The sequence below is a fragment of the Hyaena hyaena genome, unplaced genomic scaffold, assembly GCF_003009895.1.
Source record: "Hyaena hyaena isolate Hyena2069 unplaced genomic scaffold, ASM300989v1 scaffold_118, whole genome shotgun sequence".
Lineage (NCBI taxonomy): Eukaryota > Metazoa > Chordata > Mammalia > Carnivora > Hyaenidae > Hyaena > Hyaena hyaena.
In genome coordinates, this window is record NW_024080751.1 from 1,665,352 (window position 1) to 1,685,162 (window position 19,811).

Consider the following 19,811-nt stretch of genomic DNA (forward strand, 5'->3'; position numbering starts at 1 on the left):
CCCCTGCGTGGCCAGTGGAGGAGGTGGGGGTGGAGGGCGCCAGAAAGGGGCAGACCCGCCCCCCCCGACACACTCGTGTGTCAACTCAGTAAGTAAACATTGGGAAATGGCCACAGGCAGGCCACAGACGGGGGTCCTGCCAGGCTGGGAAGGAGGGGGTGGGCTGGGCTTCCTTAAGACCCACTTTGCTCCAGTGCCAAGTCCCTTCTTAAAGAATTGGGAAGACGGCGTTCTGCCCACACCCTGCCCCCATCCAGGATGGCGATCTGTGCGTCTGAGGGAAGGTGGGCTGTGCTGTTCAGACGCGACCAGGTGGTGAGGATGGGCCCTGGGGAGGCTGTCACGGCCAATGGCCCTGGACCCTCAGATCACCAAGTCATCAATTCTTTCATTAACTGCTTGATTGATTAATCCCCTGCTCGCTGGTGCATTTATGCCACAGGCATCCACTGGGTGCTTTACACCTGTGAGAGCCTCACTGGGTGACGGGATGGAGCCAGGATTGACAGCGGACAGCCACAGGCTGACGGGAAGGTGGCCGGGGGGGCGGGGGAGCTGGGAGGTGGGTCAGTGTCCCCAGGAGGGTGTCGGGATGGTGAGGAAGCCCAGAGAAGCCTGGCAGCGACTGTGCTTTGCTCAGGCTCTGAATTGCCCACCGCTTTACCCCCGGGGCCCACTCGCAGGCTGACACCCCCCCCACCCCCGGAGGCACAGGCAAGAACCCGTGCCACGCCACCTACTGGGGGGGGCCTGGGCCTCCAGTGTCCTTGTTGATGGGACCTTCTCACCCTCCCAACAGGAGGGCAGACTGAGGGCCCCGCTGGGGTGCCAGTCAGGCTGGGGGCCCCGTTTCCACACTCCTGAGACCGTGTGCCCTGAGGCACCTCGTCCTTGGCTGTGCCGCTGAGAACATTTGCACAGCCGTCCCTTGCAGGCTCTTCACCTCTTCTCATGTGTCCCTCTCGCTCTGTGAATCAGGCCAGGCTGGCTCCTGCCCCACACCCTGGTCCTTGCACATGGTGTGAAGGGCATAGAGGTGACAAACTTGAGTCCCAGGGCCAGCCCGAGGCCCTGAAGCAGGAGGGAACAGAGGAGAGACCAAAGCCATTTCGGGAGACCATTACCTACCTGTCCCTGTGTCTACACCACTAGCCAGTGGGACAGTGAGGAGACCAGCTGAGGACAGCTAATGCCTGGTGCCCAGCACCCCTCCCCCTGCGTTGCAGAAGATCCCCTTGGGGGGCACTCACCTCGCCATTCCTGAGTAGGTCTGCTCCCATGACACTGCCTCCCGGAAGCCCTCCTGATTCCCCTTCCAAAGCAGCACTTCTGTATCACCCTGCTGACTGTCCGTGTGTCACTGTGGCTCTGGCCCCCTGACTCCTGGCCTCTCCGATTTCCTGTCACCCTTCCCTGCCGGCACACATCCCCGGAGCCCAGCACAGACCTGGCCCACGGTGGCGTCCATTGGCCAAGGAATCGAGGAACACACTCCCCTCCCCACACCGCGGAAGGAGATGCCTGCGTGTGGTCCCTGCCCCCGACGCATTTCTCTCCCCCCCACATCTGCCTGGGAAGCCCCTGGAGGTCCCCTCTGCGGCCCCCCGGGGTGTGGGCTGTGAGCCTTGGGGAGGTTTAGAGGAGCGGAGGACGCAGGCCGGGCACCTGAGGAGGCGACCCAGGGGAGGGGTGTGCGCCCATGTGCCAGCGAGCGTCCACAGCTAGGGGCGTTCCCGGGGAGACGTGCGATTCTGTCCCCACTGTCGAGCAGGGAATGTTCGCAGCAGCTTTCTTCACAGTGGCCCCGCCACCGGACGGTGGGTACCCAGCCCGCGGAGAACCATCTGGGCGCTCGCTGCGCACACAGGCCTCACCTCCTGCCTGGGGAAGGGATCCTGATGCAAAAGAGAAGTCTGGGGCTCCGGGAGCCAGACCCAGCGTCACCCCCCGACCCCGACGTTCCTCCCCGAGGGGGTGCCCAAAACACGCGACGACCTGTGTCCACACACAAATGTGCACAGCAGCACTGCTCCGGAGATGGGAAAGCCCAACGTCTGCCACCTGACCGACGGACCCACCAAACGCGGTCTGTCCTCCCCACCCCCCCACCACAAAGCGTCACTCGGTCTCAGTAAAGAGCAAAGCACTGACGCTGCCACGGGGATGAGCCCTGAAAACACCACGTGGAGCAACAGAGGCCAGACCCAGGAAGACACACGTCGTATGATCCAATTTGCAGGAAAATCCGCAGGGACAGAAAGTGGCCTCATGGCTGCCAGAGACTGGGGAGACAGAGGGGTAAGGACTGTCTCCAAGTCTCCTGTGGGATGATAGAATGTTCTGGAATGAAATAGAGGGGACAGCTACCCAACAGCGCAAATGTACTCAGTGCCACTAAGTTGTACACTTTGACGTGGTTATGGCGGTGGATTTTATGTTGTGTGCGTTGTATCACAATACAACATCAAACTCTCACAAAAATAAAACATTGGGAGTAAGAGAGTGAACTCTGCATGGTTCTGCGGACATGAAGTTTCCGTGTGAGCTCCAAAGACAGCAGGTGGGTTCACGGGGCAGGACCTTTGTTTTGCAAACTGTTTCCAAGTTGTACAGCCTCCTTTGATAGAATGGGAATATCAAAATGCATACTGGTGTGAATTTTGGGAAAGGTTTTAATGTGTGAGAAGCCAAGCCTTTCTCCCCTAAGAAGATATTCACTGGCTTGTCCATGACCTCTGACCTCACACTTTGGACACACGGTACTCCCTTTGGCTTCCCAAGAGAAGAGCAAATGACTCATTCCAACCATTCCCCCAGTTCAGGGATCCTGACGCGAAAGTCTGGGATCGTGGGCAATTTTGTGTTAGAGCAGTGAGTCTTACCCTCAGGGGACATAGGAGAATCACCTAAATGAGCTTTTCAGAACGCAGGCGACTGACTGGGTCCCTCTGACACCCGCAGACAGACCTCCGAGAGAGGCTGGTGCACCTGCGTGCATAACTGGGCAGCTACACATAGCACCTGAGTCTGTGTGTGTTTTTATTTTGCTTTTTAGGTGCTAAATGTCTCACGCATATACAAGAGTGTATATATACATCGTCGCGCGCCTTTGATACTAAGGAAGCGAGTGCCCACGTGCCCACCGTCCAACCTAAGAAGTAGAGTTTAACCAGCCCCTCCAAGCCCCAGAAACCGTCCTTAATGGTGTCCTTCGGTGGAGAGACCATAGCTCAGTCCACTCCCACCCCTGCCTTGCTTGGCTCCTGGCTCTGAGTCTGGGTGTCTTTGGCTTATACTCCCCAGGGGTGGGGGTAGGGTTGCCTGGCTGTGTGGACGAGGCTCGGGTGGCAGCACAGGGTCCAACTGCACTGGGGACTTCCAAGCAGGGGCCAGTGTCATCTTTATCCGTACACCAAGCAAACTGGCAAATGTTGTAAATCAAGGCTTCCCCACCCACATAGGAAGACCGTTATCAAACATTCAACAACACCTAACTGGGTAATCGGCCCCTGACTCTAGGAGCTCACAGTTCAGTGGAAATGGTAAAACCTACGAGCACACGATAGCTTAAGAATGTCGACGAGACCACCTCTGGGTATACCCCCGGAAGAACTGAGATCGGGGTCTCGAAGAGAAATCTGCGCACTCACGTTCACAGCAGCCAAGGTGCGGAAGTAGCCTGGGCATCACTGACAGATGAGTGGATAAATAAAATGTGGTCCATCCATATGCTGGGTTATTATTCAGCCTGAAAAAGGAAGGACATTTTGACACCTGCCACAACATGAATGACCTCAAGGACATTATGCTCAGGGAAGTAAGCCCATCACGAAAAGGACAAATCCTTAATGACTCTACTTACATGGGTGACGCAGAGGAGTCAAGATCATAAAGATGGAAAGCAGAGTGGTGGTTACCGGGGGTTGGGGGGAGGGGAAACGAGAAGCTGTTTAATGGGTGTAGTTTCAGTTTGAAAAGATGAAAACATTCTGGACATCTGTTGCACAACAATGCAAATAATTCTTAACCGTACTGAACTGTACAGTGAAAAATGGCGAAGGCGGCAAATTTTATGTTGTTGTGTTGTTACTGTTGATCCACAAGCAGAGGGGAGGAAGAAAGGAATTTTGAGGGCTGCAGATAGCTGTTGTGGGGAGAGCCCTGGCTGGGAACTCAGGACCCTCGGATTTTGGTCCACGTTCTCCCATTTCCTCGTGGCCTTGCCCAAGTCACTTGCCATCTCTGAGCTCCGACGCCCTTCTCTTATGGGATGAGGGGTTTGTTTCCAGCCTTCCAGCCCGGAGAGCTGAGTATGCACAGATGAGTCTGACACATTCCCTCATTGACTTTCACTCAAGTGTGACATTTACAAAAAAACTACACACATCAACACATTCTCTCAAACCAAACACACCCATTTAATGCCATTGTGTGAACAGACTGCCGTTTATTTACCCGTTTCACTGTTGATGGCAATTTGGGTTGTTTCCAGCCTGGGGTGACGATGAACAGTGCTGCTTGGGCCACTGCAGCTCTTCCGCGGTGCACAGGGGACCTGCGCCATGGGGCGCGGGTGCAGGACGCCTGCTGGGCGGGCTGAGCCGGCGGCGCTTGGCTGTGTAGACAGTACCCAGCAGCTTCGCGTCAGCAGGTGCTTTTCATCCTGGCCAACTAGGTAGTGTCAGCCCTTTTGAGTTTGGTCTCTGGGAGGGCGGTGGGGGGAGGCTTGGCGGGGTCTGTAGCGGGCTTAATTTGCATTTCCCTGGTGACCCATGAGGCTGAGCAACTCTCACACCCCAGTGACCCTCTCTGTCTGTCAGGGGTGACGCGCCTCTCCTGCCTTCTGTCCCGTTTTCCCGTACTGTTCAGGTCTTCTCCCATTCGGTGGGCCACTTTCTCTTCTTCTAATGGTGTCTTTTCGTGAGGTCTTTTTTTTTTTAAGCTTATTTTTTTTAATGTCTTTATTTTATTTTGAGAGAGAGACAGAGACTGTGCAAGGGAGGGTGAGAGAGAGGGAGACACAGAATCTGAAACAGGCTCCAGGATCTGAACTGTCATCACAGAGCCCGATGCGGGGCTTGAACCCACAGACTGTGAGATCATGACCTAAGCCGAAGCTGGACGCTTAACGGACTGAGCCACCCAGGTGCCCCAAGAGAAGGTCTTAATGTGGTCCAATGTATCATGTTTTTTCTATATAGGGTTTAGTGCTTTTGGGGCTAATTTAAAAAAAAAACAAAAATGAAAAACCTTACTCCAAGATTTTAAATACGTTTCCTTCTTTTTAGAATTAAAAAAATGTTTATTTATTTTGAGAGAAAGAGAGTGAGAGAGCACATGCACGTGAGCAGTGGAGGGGCAGAGAGAGATAGAGAGAGAGACAGAATCCCAAGCAGCCTCTGAGCTGTCAGCACAAAGCACAACTGGGGGCTCGAACTTACAAAATGCAAGATCATGACCTGAGGCAAAGTCAGACACTTACCCGACTGAGCCACCCAGGCGCCCCTAAATATGTTTCCTTCTAGAAAGTTTTATTTTACCTTTTACATGTAGCTCTTCCAATTCAGCTGGAATTGGTTTTTCTGTATGGTGTGAGGTTTGGATCAAAATTCGTTCTTTTTGCTTGTGGGCAATTGACGGAGCATTGACTTCATTACTGAAGACCATACACCATCCCTTCCTCACTGCAGGTGATGGTCCACTCTGTTGTCAGTAGGCTGACTGTACCAGCGAAGTTTTTTCCCGGACCGTCTACTCTGTTCAGTTGGCCTGTTTATCCATGGCACTGATACTCCACTGTCTCAAATACTACAGGTACAGCGGTTGAGTACACGCTACTGTAATTCCTCCTGCTTTGCTCTTCTTCAAAATGACCTTAGGGGCGCCTGGGTGGCTCAGTCGGTTAAGTGTCTGACTTCGGCTCAGGTCATGATCTCATGGTTCGAGGGTTCAAGCCCCACGTCGGGCTCTGTGCTGACAGCTCAGAGCCTGGAGCCTGCCTCGGATTCTGTGTCTCCCTCTCTCTCTGCCCCTCCCGTGCTCACGCTGTCTCTCTCTCTCTTTCTCAGAAATAAATAAAACATTAAAAAACAAAAACAAAATGACCTTAGCTATGTTGGACCTTTTGCATTTCTGTATGAATTTTAGAACTAACATGTCAATTTCTTTTTTTTTTAATGTTTATTTATATTTGAGAGAGAGCAGGAGAGAGAGACAGTGCATGAGTAGAGGAGAGGCAGAGAGACATGGAGACAGGCAGAGAGAGACAGAGACAGAATCTGAAGCAGACTCCAGGCTCTGAGCTGTCTGCACAGAGCCTGACGCAGGTCCTGGACTCACGAGTTGTGAGATCACGACCTGAGCTGAAGTTAGATGCTTAGCCGACTGAGCCACCCAGGTGCCCCTAATGTATCAATTTCTAATACAAGCATATTATAAATGAAAACCCCCTCTATGCTTTGCTTTTGTTTGCAGCCCACACATTTTGGTAGGTGGTATTCTCAGTTGCTTTCAGTTCAAAACATTTTCAAATTCCTCTTGTGATTTTTTTTTTTTTTTTTTTTACCCAGGGGTTAGTTGGATATTTCCAAATACTTGGGGTTTTGATAGCTATCTTGCTGTTTCAGTTTTTACTTAATTCCAGTATAATCAGAGAACATATTCTGTATGATTTGAATCCTTTTAAATTTATTGAGACTTGTTTTATAGCCCAGCATTTGGTTTATTTTGCTGAATATACTGTATACAAGAGAAAAGAATGTGTTGGATGTGTTTGATAAATCCTAGCTCAAGACAGTTTATAGTGTTTAGATCAGTTGTGATCTAAGTACTGAGTTTTTTGGTTCATTTGTTCTATGCGGTGCTGTGAGATCGATGTTAAAATCTGCAACGATGATTGCTGGATTATCTATTTCTCTTTTTAATGTTGTCAGTTTTTTCTTTATGTATTTTGAAGTAGTTATGAAGTACATACTGATTCATGATTTTTGTCTTTTTGACGAAGTCACCATTTTCTGTGAGGTAGCCTCTCTGTTGATCTCTGACAGTATTCTGTGGAAGCCCATTTTTATCTGATATTAACGCAGCTCTTCCAGCCGTGGCAGGCTTACTGTTGGCACAGTAGATTTTTAAATATATGCCTCCCTTGAAAATGGCATATTGTAGAGTCTTGCTTTTATACCCTTTTAATTGAGGTGCTTAATGCTTACACTTAGTATGATGGTTGATTTGCTGGGATTTAGGTCTCTAATTTATTTGTTTTGTTTGCTCCTTCTAAAATACTTTTTTTGCTTTCTTTTGGATGATTTAAATTTTTTTTACCATTCTGTTTTCATTATTTTGTTGGATTTCTAGGTGTCCTCCTGTGTGGTTTGTTTGTTCTTTAGTAATGGCTTCAGGGGTTACAGTGCCCAGTGTTCTGGGAGCTAACATAGCACAATGCACTCCAAACGTAGAGCCTTTCAATCTCAGAGGCCCATTTTCCGCTATAGTTGTGTGTGTTACAGCTACGTCCAGTAAGGACGCCATGATCCAACGTCACAGTTGTTGCTTTATACCGACGTGTGGATTTTAGAGGAATTAAGAGGGAAGTACTCCTTATGTGTATTCAGCTATGGTCTACTTTCTGATGGTCTTCCTTCTTTCCTGATGATTGAGTTTCTATCTGGCATCACTTTCCTTCAGCCTGAAGAATGTCCCGTTTAGCATGTCCTGTGTACAGGTCTGCTGGAGGTGATGTTTTTAAATTTTCTTTTATGTGAAAATATATTTGTGTACTCTCATTCTTGAAAGCTGGTTTGACATCCTGCAAATGGGTCAAAAGGCTTTCTTTCAGCTCTTTACACATGTACTTGCATGCTCTTCTGACGCCCATAGTTTCTGATGAGAAGTCATTAGGCTGAATGTGTTGTTCCCTGGATGGCTATGACCTCACGTTCTATGGCTACTTGTAAGAGTTTTCTCTTTACATGTGCCTTCCAGCAATTTGATGACGATGGGCCTATGCATGGTCTTCTTTGAGTTTATCTTATTTGGGGATCATGGAACTTCAAGTATGTAGATTCATGTCTTTTACCACATATAGAAAATTCTAGGAATTATTTTCTTCAAATACTTTTTCCTACCCATTCTCTCTCTCCTCTCGTTTTGTGATTTCAACTACACCTATGTAGACCTTTTGAAATGGTCTCACAGAGCCTTGGGCTCTTTTATTTATTCCCCACTCTTTTAGATTGAATAACTCCTATTGATAGGTCTTCAAGTTCACTGATTATTCCTCTGCCATTCACTCTTCTGCTAGGCCCATTTAGTTAACTTTATATTTATGATATTTTAATTTTCAGTTCTACAATATCCATTTTTTAAATATAGTTTCTGGGGTGCCTGGCTGGCTCAGTCAGTTAGGCATCTGACTTTGGCTCAGGTCATGATCTCGCAGTCTGTGGGTTCGAGCCCTGGTTCGGGCTCTGTGCTGACAGCTCGGAGCCTGGAGCCTGCTTCTGATTCTGTGTCTACGTCTCTCTCTGCCCCTCCCCCACTCGCACCCTGTCTCTCTCTCACAAACATTTTTTTTTAATGTTTTATTTATTTCTGAGAGAGAGAGAGACAGTATAAGTAGGGGAGGGTCAGAGAGAGGGACATACAGAATCTGAAACAGGCTCCAGGCTCTGAGCCGTCAGCACAGAGCCCGACGCGGGGCTCAAACCCATGAACCGTGAGATCATGACCTGAGCCGAAGTCGGACACTTAACCGACTGAGCCACCCAGGTGCCCCACTCTCACAAACATTTAAAAACATTAAAATATATACACATATAGTTTCCAGTTCTGTGTTGTGGTTTAAAAAAAATCTTTTCACCCATTAAAAGCCTATTTTCCTTTACATCAGTGATTACAGTTATAATAGTTACTTTAAAATCCTTGTTTGCTAATTCCACCATCTGAGTCACATCAGGGATCAATCTCTACTACTTACCCTTTTTAGTTTGAGAATGGCTCTAACGTTCTCCTTTGTACATTGAGTAATTTTGGATTGTATCCTGGATACATTGTTATTTTTTGTTGCCTTTGGAATCATACATACATACCCCCAGTGTCAGTTTTGTTATTTTGTGTTCGTGTTGGCCTGAGGCTAAGGCCTGGCCGTGTGGACAGCAGCTCTGATCTCATGTTAGAGCTCATCTTAGTTCTGTGGTTCTCGGCCTAGCTGCCTGGAGTCTGCCCCGTGCGTGTGGTCCAGTGTCACCTGGAGATTCAGGCCTTGTTTATAAACAGATTTCAGGCCTCCCCTTCTCTTACTCTTTCCCTTCTGCGATGTCCCTGTATCTCCTGGAGGGTGTCATTGCCCCAGCTCTGTCTCCTCGCTCCCCAGGCCAGCAGGACTATATGTGTTTTATTGGTGTTTGATCTGCCCTCAGGCCGGAAGCGATGGAGACCAGCAGCCCCCTCCCCAGTACCTGCCTGCCTTCGCTCACCCCAGCGACTCCAGGAAGAGGGGTTTTGTATTTTGTCTCCAGCTCAGAGTGCCGTCTGTGGGAAGGTGAGTTCGATAGAAGGTTACTACTCTACCACACTGGAAGTGGAAGCCCAGCTTTCAATTTGTGTGAAAAAACCCTGCTGGGAACTTAAAACCTGTCTTGTATTGAATCTGTAGATCATCTTGGGAAGAAATGAGTTTTATAATATTGAGCCTTCGATTCTTGAACTTTGTATATCCCTCCACATACTTATTTTTTCTGTAATTTCTCTCAATCATGTTTTACAATTTTCTGTTTGCTTGTTTGTTTTGAGAGAGAGAGCATGTGGGCGTGAGTGAGTCGAGGAGGGTCGGGGCGGGGGGGGGGGCGGAGAAGAGAGAGAGAATAGGAGAGAATCTTAAACAGGCTCCACACCCAGCGCAGAGCTTGACTTGGGGCTTGACCTCACAACTGTGAGATCTTACAACCATGAGATCAAGACCTGAGCCGAAATCAAGAGTGGGACCCTGAACTGATGAGTCACTCAGGCGCCCCTCTGTCTGTTGGTCTTGGGGTTTGTTTTGTTAGTTTTATATTGAGATGTTTGGTTGGTTGATGCTTTTGTAAATGGTCTCACTTCTAAAGTTTAAATTTTTACATCCTCACTGGCATTTAACGGTCAGCGCCTAAAATCTTAGCTTTATGTGTCTTGTGCGAACAAGTAATGCTAATGAAACAGTTTCCAAGGACAAAACCTACAGTTTGGTGCATCTCCCAGAGCACCTGCAATGAAGCTAAGGTTTTCAAGAAAGTAACTTTTCAGGGATGGAGGCTGGGGCTTTATGAACTGAGAATTTCAGCTGAATGAGGGGCAAGCTCTGTTAGGGATTAACCAAACCAACAGGAAGTTCTACCTGAACAAACCCTCTGATGAGCCTCTTCCTTAGAAAATGGGAGTTTGGCAGCCTCACCTTTCTGGCAAAGGGGGACTCAAGACACCACCAGACTCCTCGGACTGGACAGTCAGGCTGTTTCTCGCTTGCACTTTGAGGTGGCAAAGGAGAGGGCCCAGGAAGGCTGGCCTATCGGAGCTTCCCCTGAGCTTTGAAATAAGCGCCTCCCTGAGTTAAACTAGTAAAATCCGTCCACAACAGCTGTCGTTAGCTATTTGCAGGAGTCAGCCAAGACACCGCGTCGTAAATGAGTCATTCGAGAGTTTGTAGACGGCCCACATCAGGCAGATCCAGGTCAAGCTCGGAGCGGAGGTGGGGCCGACTCTGACTGACCTCGGAGCGGACATCTAATCTGCGTACCCAGGGCTTGCTTCACCTTGCCAGCCTATAAAGGGCAGCGCCAGTGTCTGTCAGCTTTAGGGTCCGAGTCCCAAGTTTCTGTCCCCGCCGGGAGAGACCTTGGGCTACCGACAACCTTCCTGAGCGTCAGTCCCCTCACCTGCCACACAGGCGTGGCCTGGCATGGAGGGAGAGCTCAGTGTGTCGGTGTCGCTTACTCGTGGCCGCGGAGCAGATCTCAGCACCGCGCTTTCTTCCCGAGGCAGAACAGGGAGGGGCGGCCTTGGCTGGTGGAGCCCACTCCAGAGGCACCAACTCTCAGGCTGCTGTTCTGGGGCAAAGGGGCTGATCAGGCTGATGAGGGCCTTCTGACTTACCTGAAAGGTCTTCTCTCTATAAGTGGACAAACTGGTCATCTGCTATATTGGGTTGAAGTGTCCCCCAAATTCACATCCACCCAGAACCTCAGCACATGACATTAGTCTGGAATTGGGGTCTTTGCATATATAATCGGTTAACGGCGTTGAGATGAAATCGTTTTGAATTTATGGCGGGTCCTAAATCCAATTCGTAGTGTCCTCTAAAGATGAAAGGAGGAATGCCAGGGTGGCTCAGTTGGTTGGGCGTCTGACTTCAGCTCAGGTCACAATCTTGAGGTTCTTGAGTTCGAGCCCCACGTTGAGCTCTGTGCTGACAAGAGCCTGCTTCAGATTCTGTCTCCCTTTCTCTCTGACCCTCCCCTGCTCGTGCTGTCTCTATCTCTCAAAAAAGAAAAGAGTTAAAAAGTTAAAAAGTACCGGCGCCTTGGTGGCTCAGTCGGTTAAGCGTCCGACTTCGGCTTAGGTCATGATCTTGCAGTCCGTGGGTTCGAGCCCCTCATTGGGCTTCGTGCTGACAGCTCTGAGCCTGGAGCCTATTTCAGATTCTGTGACTCCCACTCTCTCTGCCCCTCCCCAGCTTGTGCTCTGTCTCAAAAATAAATAAATGTTAAAAAAAAAAAAAGATGAAAGGACACAGGGGCGCCTGGGTGGCTCAGTCATTGAGTGTCTGACTTTGGCTCAGGTCACGATCTCACGGTTCCTGAGTTCAAGCCCCACTTCAGGCTCTCTGCTGTCAGCACAGAGCCCACTTAAGATCCTCTGAAACCCCCCCCCCCCATCAAAAATAAATATTAAAAAAAAAAGATGGAAGGACAGAGAGACACACAGAGAAGCCGTGACCACGGAGGAACAGATTGGTTGCAAGCCCAGGACGCCTGGGGCCACCAGAGGCAGAAGAGGCAGGAAGGACCCTGCGTACACTTTGATTTTGGACTCCTGGCTTCTGGAATTGTCTGGAATGAATTTCTGTGGTTTGTGTAAGCTCCCGTTTATGATGATGCTGACAGCCCTATGAAGTGGATGTGTCTACATGTATAGATCAATCAGGTGTTCACCCGCTTGACCCCGGAATGGGAATCCATTCTTGATCACGGGCACACTCTGCTGGGTCCACGGGGCCGAGGAGCACTGTCAGCTGGGGCGGGGAAGCCCCCTGGCAGCCAGGCCTGGGTCTTTGTGAAACCTGTTTTCTCACGCAGTATTCCAGATAGACGACAGCAAAGGCAACACAACCAACGCTGCGGGCCACGGCCGCAACCGGAAAGTACTCACTCTCGTGTTTGACTGAGTGTGTCTGACGCTTTCTCTAGTTTACTGAAGACACTGAGCAGGCGCCCGGCGGCCTGGGGAGCTGCCTTCCCCTGCAGGGCCTTGCGCATCTGTGGTGCGGCGGGCGGCAAGGCTAGTTTTTGGTTCCGGGTTCTCACTCATGGCAAACGCTTTTCCCTGTTTAAACTCAGTCTTTACACTTATACTCACCTTCCTTGTCCTTTCTCTTTATGCTGCATGGGTGGCCCTTGTGGCACCGGTAAAACCACACAGATGTTCAAAGAAAACGCCCCAACTCCTCGGGGAGGTACAGATGCACAGCTTGCCAGCATCTCCCCTGGGCCCCTATTTAGGAGGGGAGGAGCCCCATGGCTTCCTCACTGCCCCTGTCCACTCTCAAGGTGGGCAGTGCTCTGGGGAGCACTGTAGCTCCCATCTTCCCTGGGGTGGGGGCAGGGGATGGGGACTCCCCTGGCAGGGAAATGGAACCTCAGGGGATGGGGTGGGGGTGCAGCCTTAACCTCCCACACTTCCTGTTGGACTGGGCGGTGCCGGGAGCACTCTGGGGGCGGGCTTAGCGCCCCTGCTGGGAGCAGGCCAGGTGCAGAGGGGAGCAGCCACGCAGGCCCGCATCTCAGAGCGCAGGCTGAAGGGAGGCTGGCGGTGGGGGCGGGGCCGGCAGGAAGCCACCGCGGTGTGGGGAAGCCGGAGCGCCCTGAGATGGCACCACCAGCCTTCCTTGAGGGAAGACGGGGTGGCCTGAGAGTGGGGATCCCCCTCCCCCGCAGTCACACAGGCCCGGCCCTCCGGGGTGCAGTGGAACAGAACGTGGGCTTCGCTTTCTACCCCCGCCACAACCGGAGTGCTTTGAGGGTGTAGACCATGGCTCACATCTCTGTTTCCCAGTGCAGATGTCACTGCACGGGGCCTGAAATCAGCCTGCCAATGCTGTTGCTTGGGCTACCTCAAATTTCTCTAATTAGTGGTAAGCGTTTACAGATTACGATTTTATACAGAATTCCACGTTTCCGCTACTTAAAAGCCAGACCCCAGGCTGGGCTCCAGGCGCTGGAGGGCACGGGCACGGGAGCCGCGGGTCCCAGCCCCCCCCCCCCCCCCGGCCACACCCGGTGCGCCCCGTTCCTTCTGGGCTCAGAGGTGCAGGTGCACGGCCCCCGCCCCCCGCCCCGGCCCCCAGGCGCGCGGGGCCGGGTCACGCTGCCCGGAGGCCGCGGCTGCCTTCCCAGGCGACCCAGAACACCGACTTTTGGTAAAAAGCAAACAAACAAAACCCGGCACGAAGAGCACTGTACCTGAGCTAGTTCTAGAGCGGAGGTGCTCATGCACAGTGTTTAGGTCACGCACTTAGTCAAAGGGCACAGAGGAAACAGGAAGAGAAGAGGCCGTCCTCAGTGGACCGCTCCCGACTCGGGACTGCCGGTAGCCACAGGCGCTGTAGGCTCCCCCAGTGATTTATGGACACCCGTGAGCGGGGGCAGCGCCGCCCCAGGCCGGGCGCCACTCGCTCTGGGGGAGCTCGGGCCGCGGCGCGGGGGTCGGGACGGGGTCGGGGACACGCGGGGCCCAGGGCTCACCGCCTGGCCAGGCAGCCTCGCACCGACGCAGCGAGGCCCGGCCCGCCCGCAGCCGTGGCGCCGACGCCGCGCGGCCCTCGCCCGGTCCCGCGACGGCAGCGGCGGAGGAGCCTCGGGGCCTCGGGAGCACGGCTTCCCTCCCTCCCTCGCCTGCCCGGCGCTCCCGTCAGCTCCGACCGCAGCCATTTTGGAACGAGTGCAGACAAAGACCGAGTCACCACCGTCGCCCCCAGCAGGCCCGGGCTGCAGACCCCGCCTGCCGCGCCCGGCCGTCCGTCTGCCCCGGTCCCGGTCCCGCCCGGCCGCCCGCACCCCCACAGCCCGCCGGCCCGATGCCGCCCGCTCGCCCATCGCGCGCAGGCCGCCCGCCCGCGCCCCGGCCTCTGCCGCTAGCAGCCATTGGCCGCGCCTTTTAAGTGCGCGCCGCGGCCAATGACGAGGCGCAGGAAGGCCGGGCGGGGGGTCGCCGTGACCAATGGCGACGCGCCGGGCGGCGGGCGGGGGCGGGCGCGCCGCCGCGCCTGCGCACCGCACCGTCACCGCCCTCTCCCCCCCCTTACGCCGGCCGCCCCCCGCCCGCCCGGCCGCCGCCCCCGCCCCGCAGGCGCGCGCCGCCCCCCGCCCGCGCCCGCCCGCCCGCCCGCCCGCCCGCCCGCCCGCGCGGAGCCTCCTCCCCGCCCAGCGCCGGCGAGCGGCGGCGGCGGCGGGCCGAGGAGGAAAGATGGCGGCGGGCTCGGATCTGCTGGACGAGGTCTTCTTCAACAGCGAGGTGGACGAGAAAGTGGTGAGCGACCTGGTGGGCTCGCTCGAGTCGCAGCTGGCGGCCAGCGCGGCCCACCACCACCACCTCGCGCCCCGCGCGCCCGAGGCGCGGGCCGCGGCCGCCGGCGCGCTCGGGAATCATGTCGGAGCCGGAGCGGCCGTGCCGGCCGAGGGCGCGCCCGCAGCGGCGCCGGAGCCGCCCCCCGCAGGTAGAGCGCGGCGCGGCCTGAGCGCGGGCGGGCGCCGGCCGGGCCCGCGTCCTCACCGCGCCATCCCGCTTGTCCCCGCAGGGCCCGCCGCGAAGCTGAGCGCGCTCGAGGCCGGCGCCGGCGCGGGGGCCGGGCCCGGGGCCGGGGCCTGCGCGCCGGGAGCCGCGGCCGCGCCCGCCGCCCAGCCCGCCGCCCGCAACGGCCCGCCCGGCGGCCCCGGCGCCGCGCAAACTTTGAATGGGAGCGCCGCGCTGGGGACCTCGCTCCGCGCCGCCGCCGCACCTGCTGTCAGCCTGCTCCACAACGGGCCCGCGCCCGCGCCGCCGCCCAAGCCCGCCGCCGCCGCCGCCACTGTCATCCAGACGCCGCCCTTCCTCGGCGCCCCCGCCGCGCCCGCGCCCCGCGCCCCCTCGCCGCCCGCGCCCCCCGCGCCCGCCGCGCCCCCCGCGCCCCCCGCCGCCGCCGCCGCCGCCGCCGCCCCCCCGCCGCCGCCGCCGCCGCCGGCCGCCGCCAGCCTGGCCCGGCCGCCCGGCCCCCCGGCCGGAGCCCCGGCGGCGGCGCAGAACGGGGGCAGCGCCGCGCCCGCGCCCGCCCTCGCGCCCGCCCCGGCCCCCGCGCCCGCCCCGGCCCCGGCCCCGGCCCCCGCGCCCGCCCCGGCCCCCGCGCCCGCGCCCGCCCCGCCGCCCGCCGCCAACAGTCAGCCCGGGCCCGCCGCCGCCGCCGCCGCCGCGCCCGCGCAGGTGGCCAAGGCCGACTCGCCCAAGACGGCGGTGCAGCCGGCTCCCGCGCCGCCGCAGGCCCTGGCGGCCAGCTGCCCGGCCGGCGCGGGGGCCGGCATGATCCTCGGGCCAACTATGCAAGGGGCGCTGCCCGCCGCCGCCGCCGCCGGACTGCCGCCGCCGCCGGCCCCCGGCACCCCCACCGGGCTGCCCAAGGGCTCGGCCAGCGCGGGGCCCCAGAGCCTGCCCAGGACGCCCTCGGCCACCACCGGCGGGATCCGGGCCACGCTGACGCCCACGGTCCTCGCCCCTCGCCTGCCGCAGCCGCCTCAGAACCCGACCAACATCCAGAACTTCCAGCTGCCCCCAGGTGAGTGGCCGCGCCGGGCGGGCCTGGCCGCCCCCGCGGGGCGTCCAGGAAGTTGTGGGGTTGGCAGGGCGCTGAGGTCACGGGTCTTGCGCGGGCCTGCAGCGAACGAGCCGGGGCGCTCCCCTGCCGAGTGCGGGAGAGCTCTCCGCGGTGTGTGTGCTCGTGTGGTGTGTGTCTGTGTGTGTGTGTGTCTGCGGGCACGCCCGGGGTGCCGTGGCGGCAGGGGTCCCCCTTTCCTGGGGCAGCGCTTGGCCGCAGCTCGCGGTTTGCATTGCAAAGTTTCTGGGCTCCCGCCGTGCAGCCGCGGCTCCTCTGCTGCTCTCCGTCCTGCCCTCCCGGCTCCCTGTGCCCCTGTCCCGCTCCTCCCCTCCCCCCCGCGCGGAGCGCCCTGGCTGCCGGCCTGCGCTGGAACAGCTTGCTGGGTTGTGCAGCCTGGGTCCGCGGCCTTCCCGGGTCTGCTGCTTTCCCCTTCTGGGTGTGGGGATCAGTTGTGTCAGGCCTGTGAACGGAGCTCTTGTGCTCCCCGCTTACTCTGGGCTGCGAGGAGGGCTGGGCCCCCCCCCCCCCCCCAGCTGCGAGGTCAGGCAGAGCAGGGGCGCCCCTTCCCTGGGGCTGGGCAGGCGCAGTCGGAGAGCTTGGGCTTCCCTGCCCGCGGCAGGATGGCAGAGCTCCTGGCTGAGCCCCGGGGGGCCCTTGGGCACACACCCTTCCTGGTCCCTGTCCCTGCCTCCCGCTGTGTCCGGCTGGCTCGGTCGCTCTGGTTAGTGCCGTCCCGGGAGGTCAGCGGGTCCCTGCGTGCGGACGATGCACAGGGATGCAGAACGCTCGCGCCACAGCCACTGCTTTTTCTCAGTCTCCTGGGTCCTCCCCCTCCCCGGCAGTCGGTTGGGGTTCTTCATGTCCGGCAGCGAAAGGTCCCCCCCCAGAGTCCCAAGTCCCGCTGCTGCTGTGTTTCGGGGTGCGGGAGCAGAGAAACTTGAGCACTTGAGGAGCCCTCTCTTTCCCATCCCCTCCGCCCCGCCAGCGTGGACCGCGGAGCTTCTGAGAGCTCCTCCCTGGCTGTGTAGTAACATGTGCTGCTGTAGCGGCGAACGCGGTGGCGGGAGCGGAAACAGCACGTCCCGTGTCCCCGCGTGCTTTCTGGGAAAGAGCCGTTGGTCACCTGGACAGAATTTCAGCATTTTAAGAAGGGAGGGGTTCCTCGAGGGTGTTCTTAGACAGGCAGGGGTGGGGGGAAGCGGGCAGCCCAGACCGGCGTTTTGGGAGCGGGGCCGGCCACGCTCGGAGGGAAAAAGGTGAGGCCGGAGACGTTGGCGGAGGTGCCGAGATGCCCCTACCACACGCCTAGGGTGGCTTTGAGTTTGTAGCGGGCGCTTCACTGAAGGTTCTGTTTTGCTCTTTATGTGTGTTTTGACCTTTCGGTGGAGAACGTGGCTGATCTTTCAGTAACCTTTACAGAAGGGAGTTTGGGGTTGTCGTATGTTATGTAAAACGTGGGAACATCCTCTCCCCACGTGTGAGCGTCTCTTTCTGGGGTCGTGCACGGCCCGGCCCCTGCCCTACTCTTGCCGGAGCCCGTCCCGGTGCTGAACTTGTGCTGCTGGAAACTGGCGTGAGCTGGGCAGCAGCTGGCGAGGCAGGCGCTTGGCGTGGCCAGCAGGGCCTGCGTGACGCCTGTAGGGGTGGCGATCTGGGGACGGCTTGGTCGCCTTGGTCTGCGCCTTAACGTAGGCGAAGCCCTCTCCTTATTTTTGCTGGGGTTGGGAAAGGGCGTCTCTGCCATGTTTGTCATGAGGGATCCTGGACTCAACTTTCATCTTCTGTTTTAATGTCACTGTCAGAGAGGCGTTCGTGTACCAGCAGACAGCTCCTTGAGAAAAGCTGTAAGGTGTCCTGAGTTTTTGCGTTAAGTCCCCAGTATTTGAGAGCAGAGGGCGGCCCATGTTGACATTGGGGTGACAGATGCCTTCTAGAACATAAAAGGTTTGTATCTGTCTTTTCTTCGCTGCTCCCCAACCCCCGGCCCCCACCGGTTGGGAACTCTGAATAGTTACATCGCCTCCTTTTTACAACAGTGGGAGCAAAAAAAAGTAGAGTTAGAAGAACTTCCCCGGAACAAAGTTCTCGCTTTTAAAGAGCGTAATTCTGTAAACCGTAAATGACAGATTATGAATATTCTAGTTATAAAATTGATCAGGAAATATTAAGTTCTCTTCCTTGGCGTTCTCTCTTCATTGAAATCTTTCATCATAAAGAGGAGGTGGAAGTGACTTACAAAAATAACCGTGCGTGGCTAATAGCTCATTCTCGCTACAACTCAGACACGCAGACACTTGGGAGGGGATGGGGGGGGCTCTCCAGGCTGCACACGGGTCAAGTGAGCGTGTGTGAATGAGGCTGGCCCCTCAGCTCCCCCGCTTCCCGCAGGTCAGAGCTCCAGGTGGGGAGAGGAGGTATGGGGGTCTTCCCGGGGCCCGGGCCTTCACGCCCCCTTCTTGCTGCGCGCTGTGAGCCCGTGTGCACTTTGGTGTTAGCGAGTTCTGTCTTGAGCTTCTTTGTCAGGAAAGTTTTGTAAAGAAACGCTTAAGTTATTGTAATTAATTTGCTCGTTTGAAGGTACCGGAGTGGAAATTTTGTCCGCTGCGGGAATAGCAAGAACAGATACGAGATTTTTGCCGCAAAGGCACTTCTCCCAAGAACTCTGAAAAGCCCTCGTTTCACACAGCTTAGAAGTCATAACTTCCAAGTAACATTACGATTATCATTGAGAGAAAAAGTGATATGGCACCAAAATTAGCATGTGCGTAAAATGGTTTTAAAAAATGTTTTCAGGTAGATGCTGTGTTAAAGATGCTCATTTTCCAAGGGTTGTCCCTTGGCAGGACAGGCCAGTGTTTTCTGCCACATACGTCTGTTCGTCCTGCTTTTGCAGAGAATGCTCCCTTGTCGCCCTAAGGTTTGGCCAGAGTGCAGGCTCTCATTACAGGAGGGAACACCGTTTCCTCTCTGTCGGCCTTGATGGCTTGGCCTGGGAACATTTGCGCTCTCCTTATTGGAAGTGAATGTTATCATCGTTAATATCCTTTGCTCGTGAGGACGTGGCTCCCACCCATGATGAATGCGGTTGTTTGCTGGTGGGGAAGGGCAGAACTCAGTGGTAGCCGATGGTGCCGTTCAGGCCGGGTTAGCTCCAGGAGGGCTGAGCCTGGGCCGCGTGGCGGGGTGCGGCGAGCCCAGCGCTGAAGTGACAGGGACTGGACATTCTGGTGGCCGGCCTTGCCAGCGAGTGCCGTGGCACACGGGGTGTCTTTGGAAGTTTAGGTTTTGTTACTTGAGGGCACTCCTGCCTTCTTTGCTTGGAGCCCCAGGTGCCCCAGCTAGAGGGTGCGGTTGACCATTTTGTGAAGCGCTGTGGAGTTCCATTGGGATGGATGGGACACGCCGCTGTCCTGTAACGTCTGTCGTTTACGTGCTGTCCCAGTCACGTTACATTTTTCACTGGTATCAAGCATTATGTTGCTGTGGGCGGAGCCAAGTCTAAAGACAGCTTTATTCTCATCAAAACCATACCAGCCTTGGATGTGTTTTCCAAGAGCCTGGTGCGGTGGCTGACTGGTTGTGTGAGTGGGAAGGTTGCCGGGGTTGTCACGGCGGGGGTCTCAGACCTGGGGGACGTGTCCTGCTGCCCTGGGGCAGTGGGGTGCAGCTGCCTACTCAGGGGGGCGCTTTGGTGTGGGGTTTGCTTTAGGCCAAAGGCCTT

The 19,811-nt window shown here is 56.1% G+C and overlaps 1 protein-coding gene across 1 annotated transcript in view; it reads left to right on the forward strand.

The window, feature by feature from the left end:
• The first annotated feature begins 14,653 nt into the window (after positions 1-14,653).
• The window catches only part of TAF4 (TATA-box binding protein associated factor 4), a 64,485-nt gene continuing 59,327 nt past the window's right edge, over positions 14,654-19,811 (forward strand). The window contains exon 1 of the mRNA XM_039237028.1: positions 14,654-16,051. Within this exon, the coding sequence (XP_039092959.1) occupies positions 14,713-16,051 (1,339 nt within the window). The 5' untranslated portion in view covers positions 14,654-14,712. The remainder of the gene's footprint in view (positions 16,052-19,811) is intronic.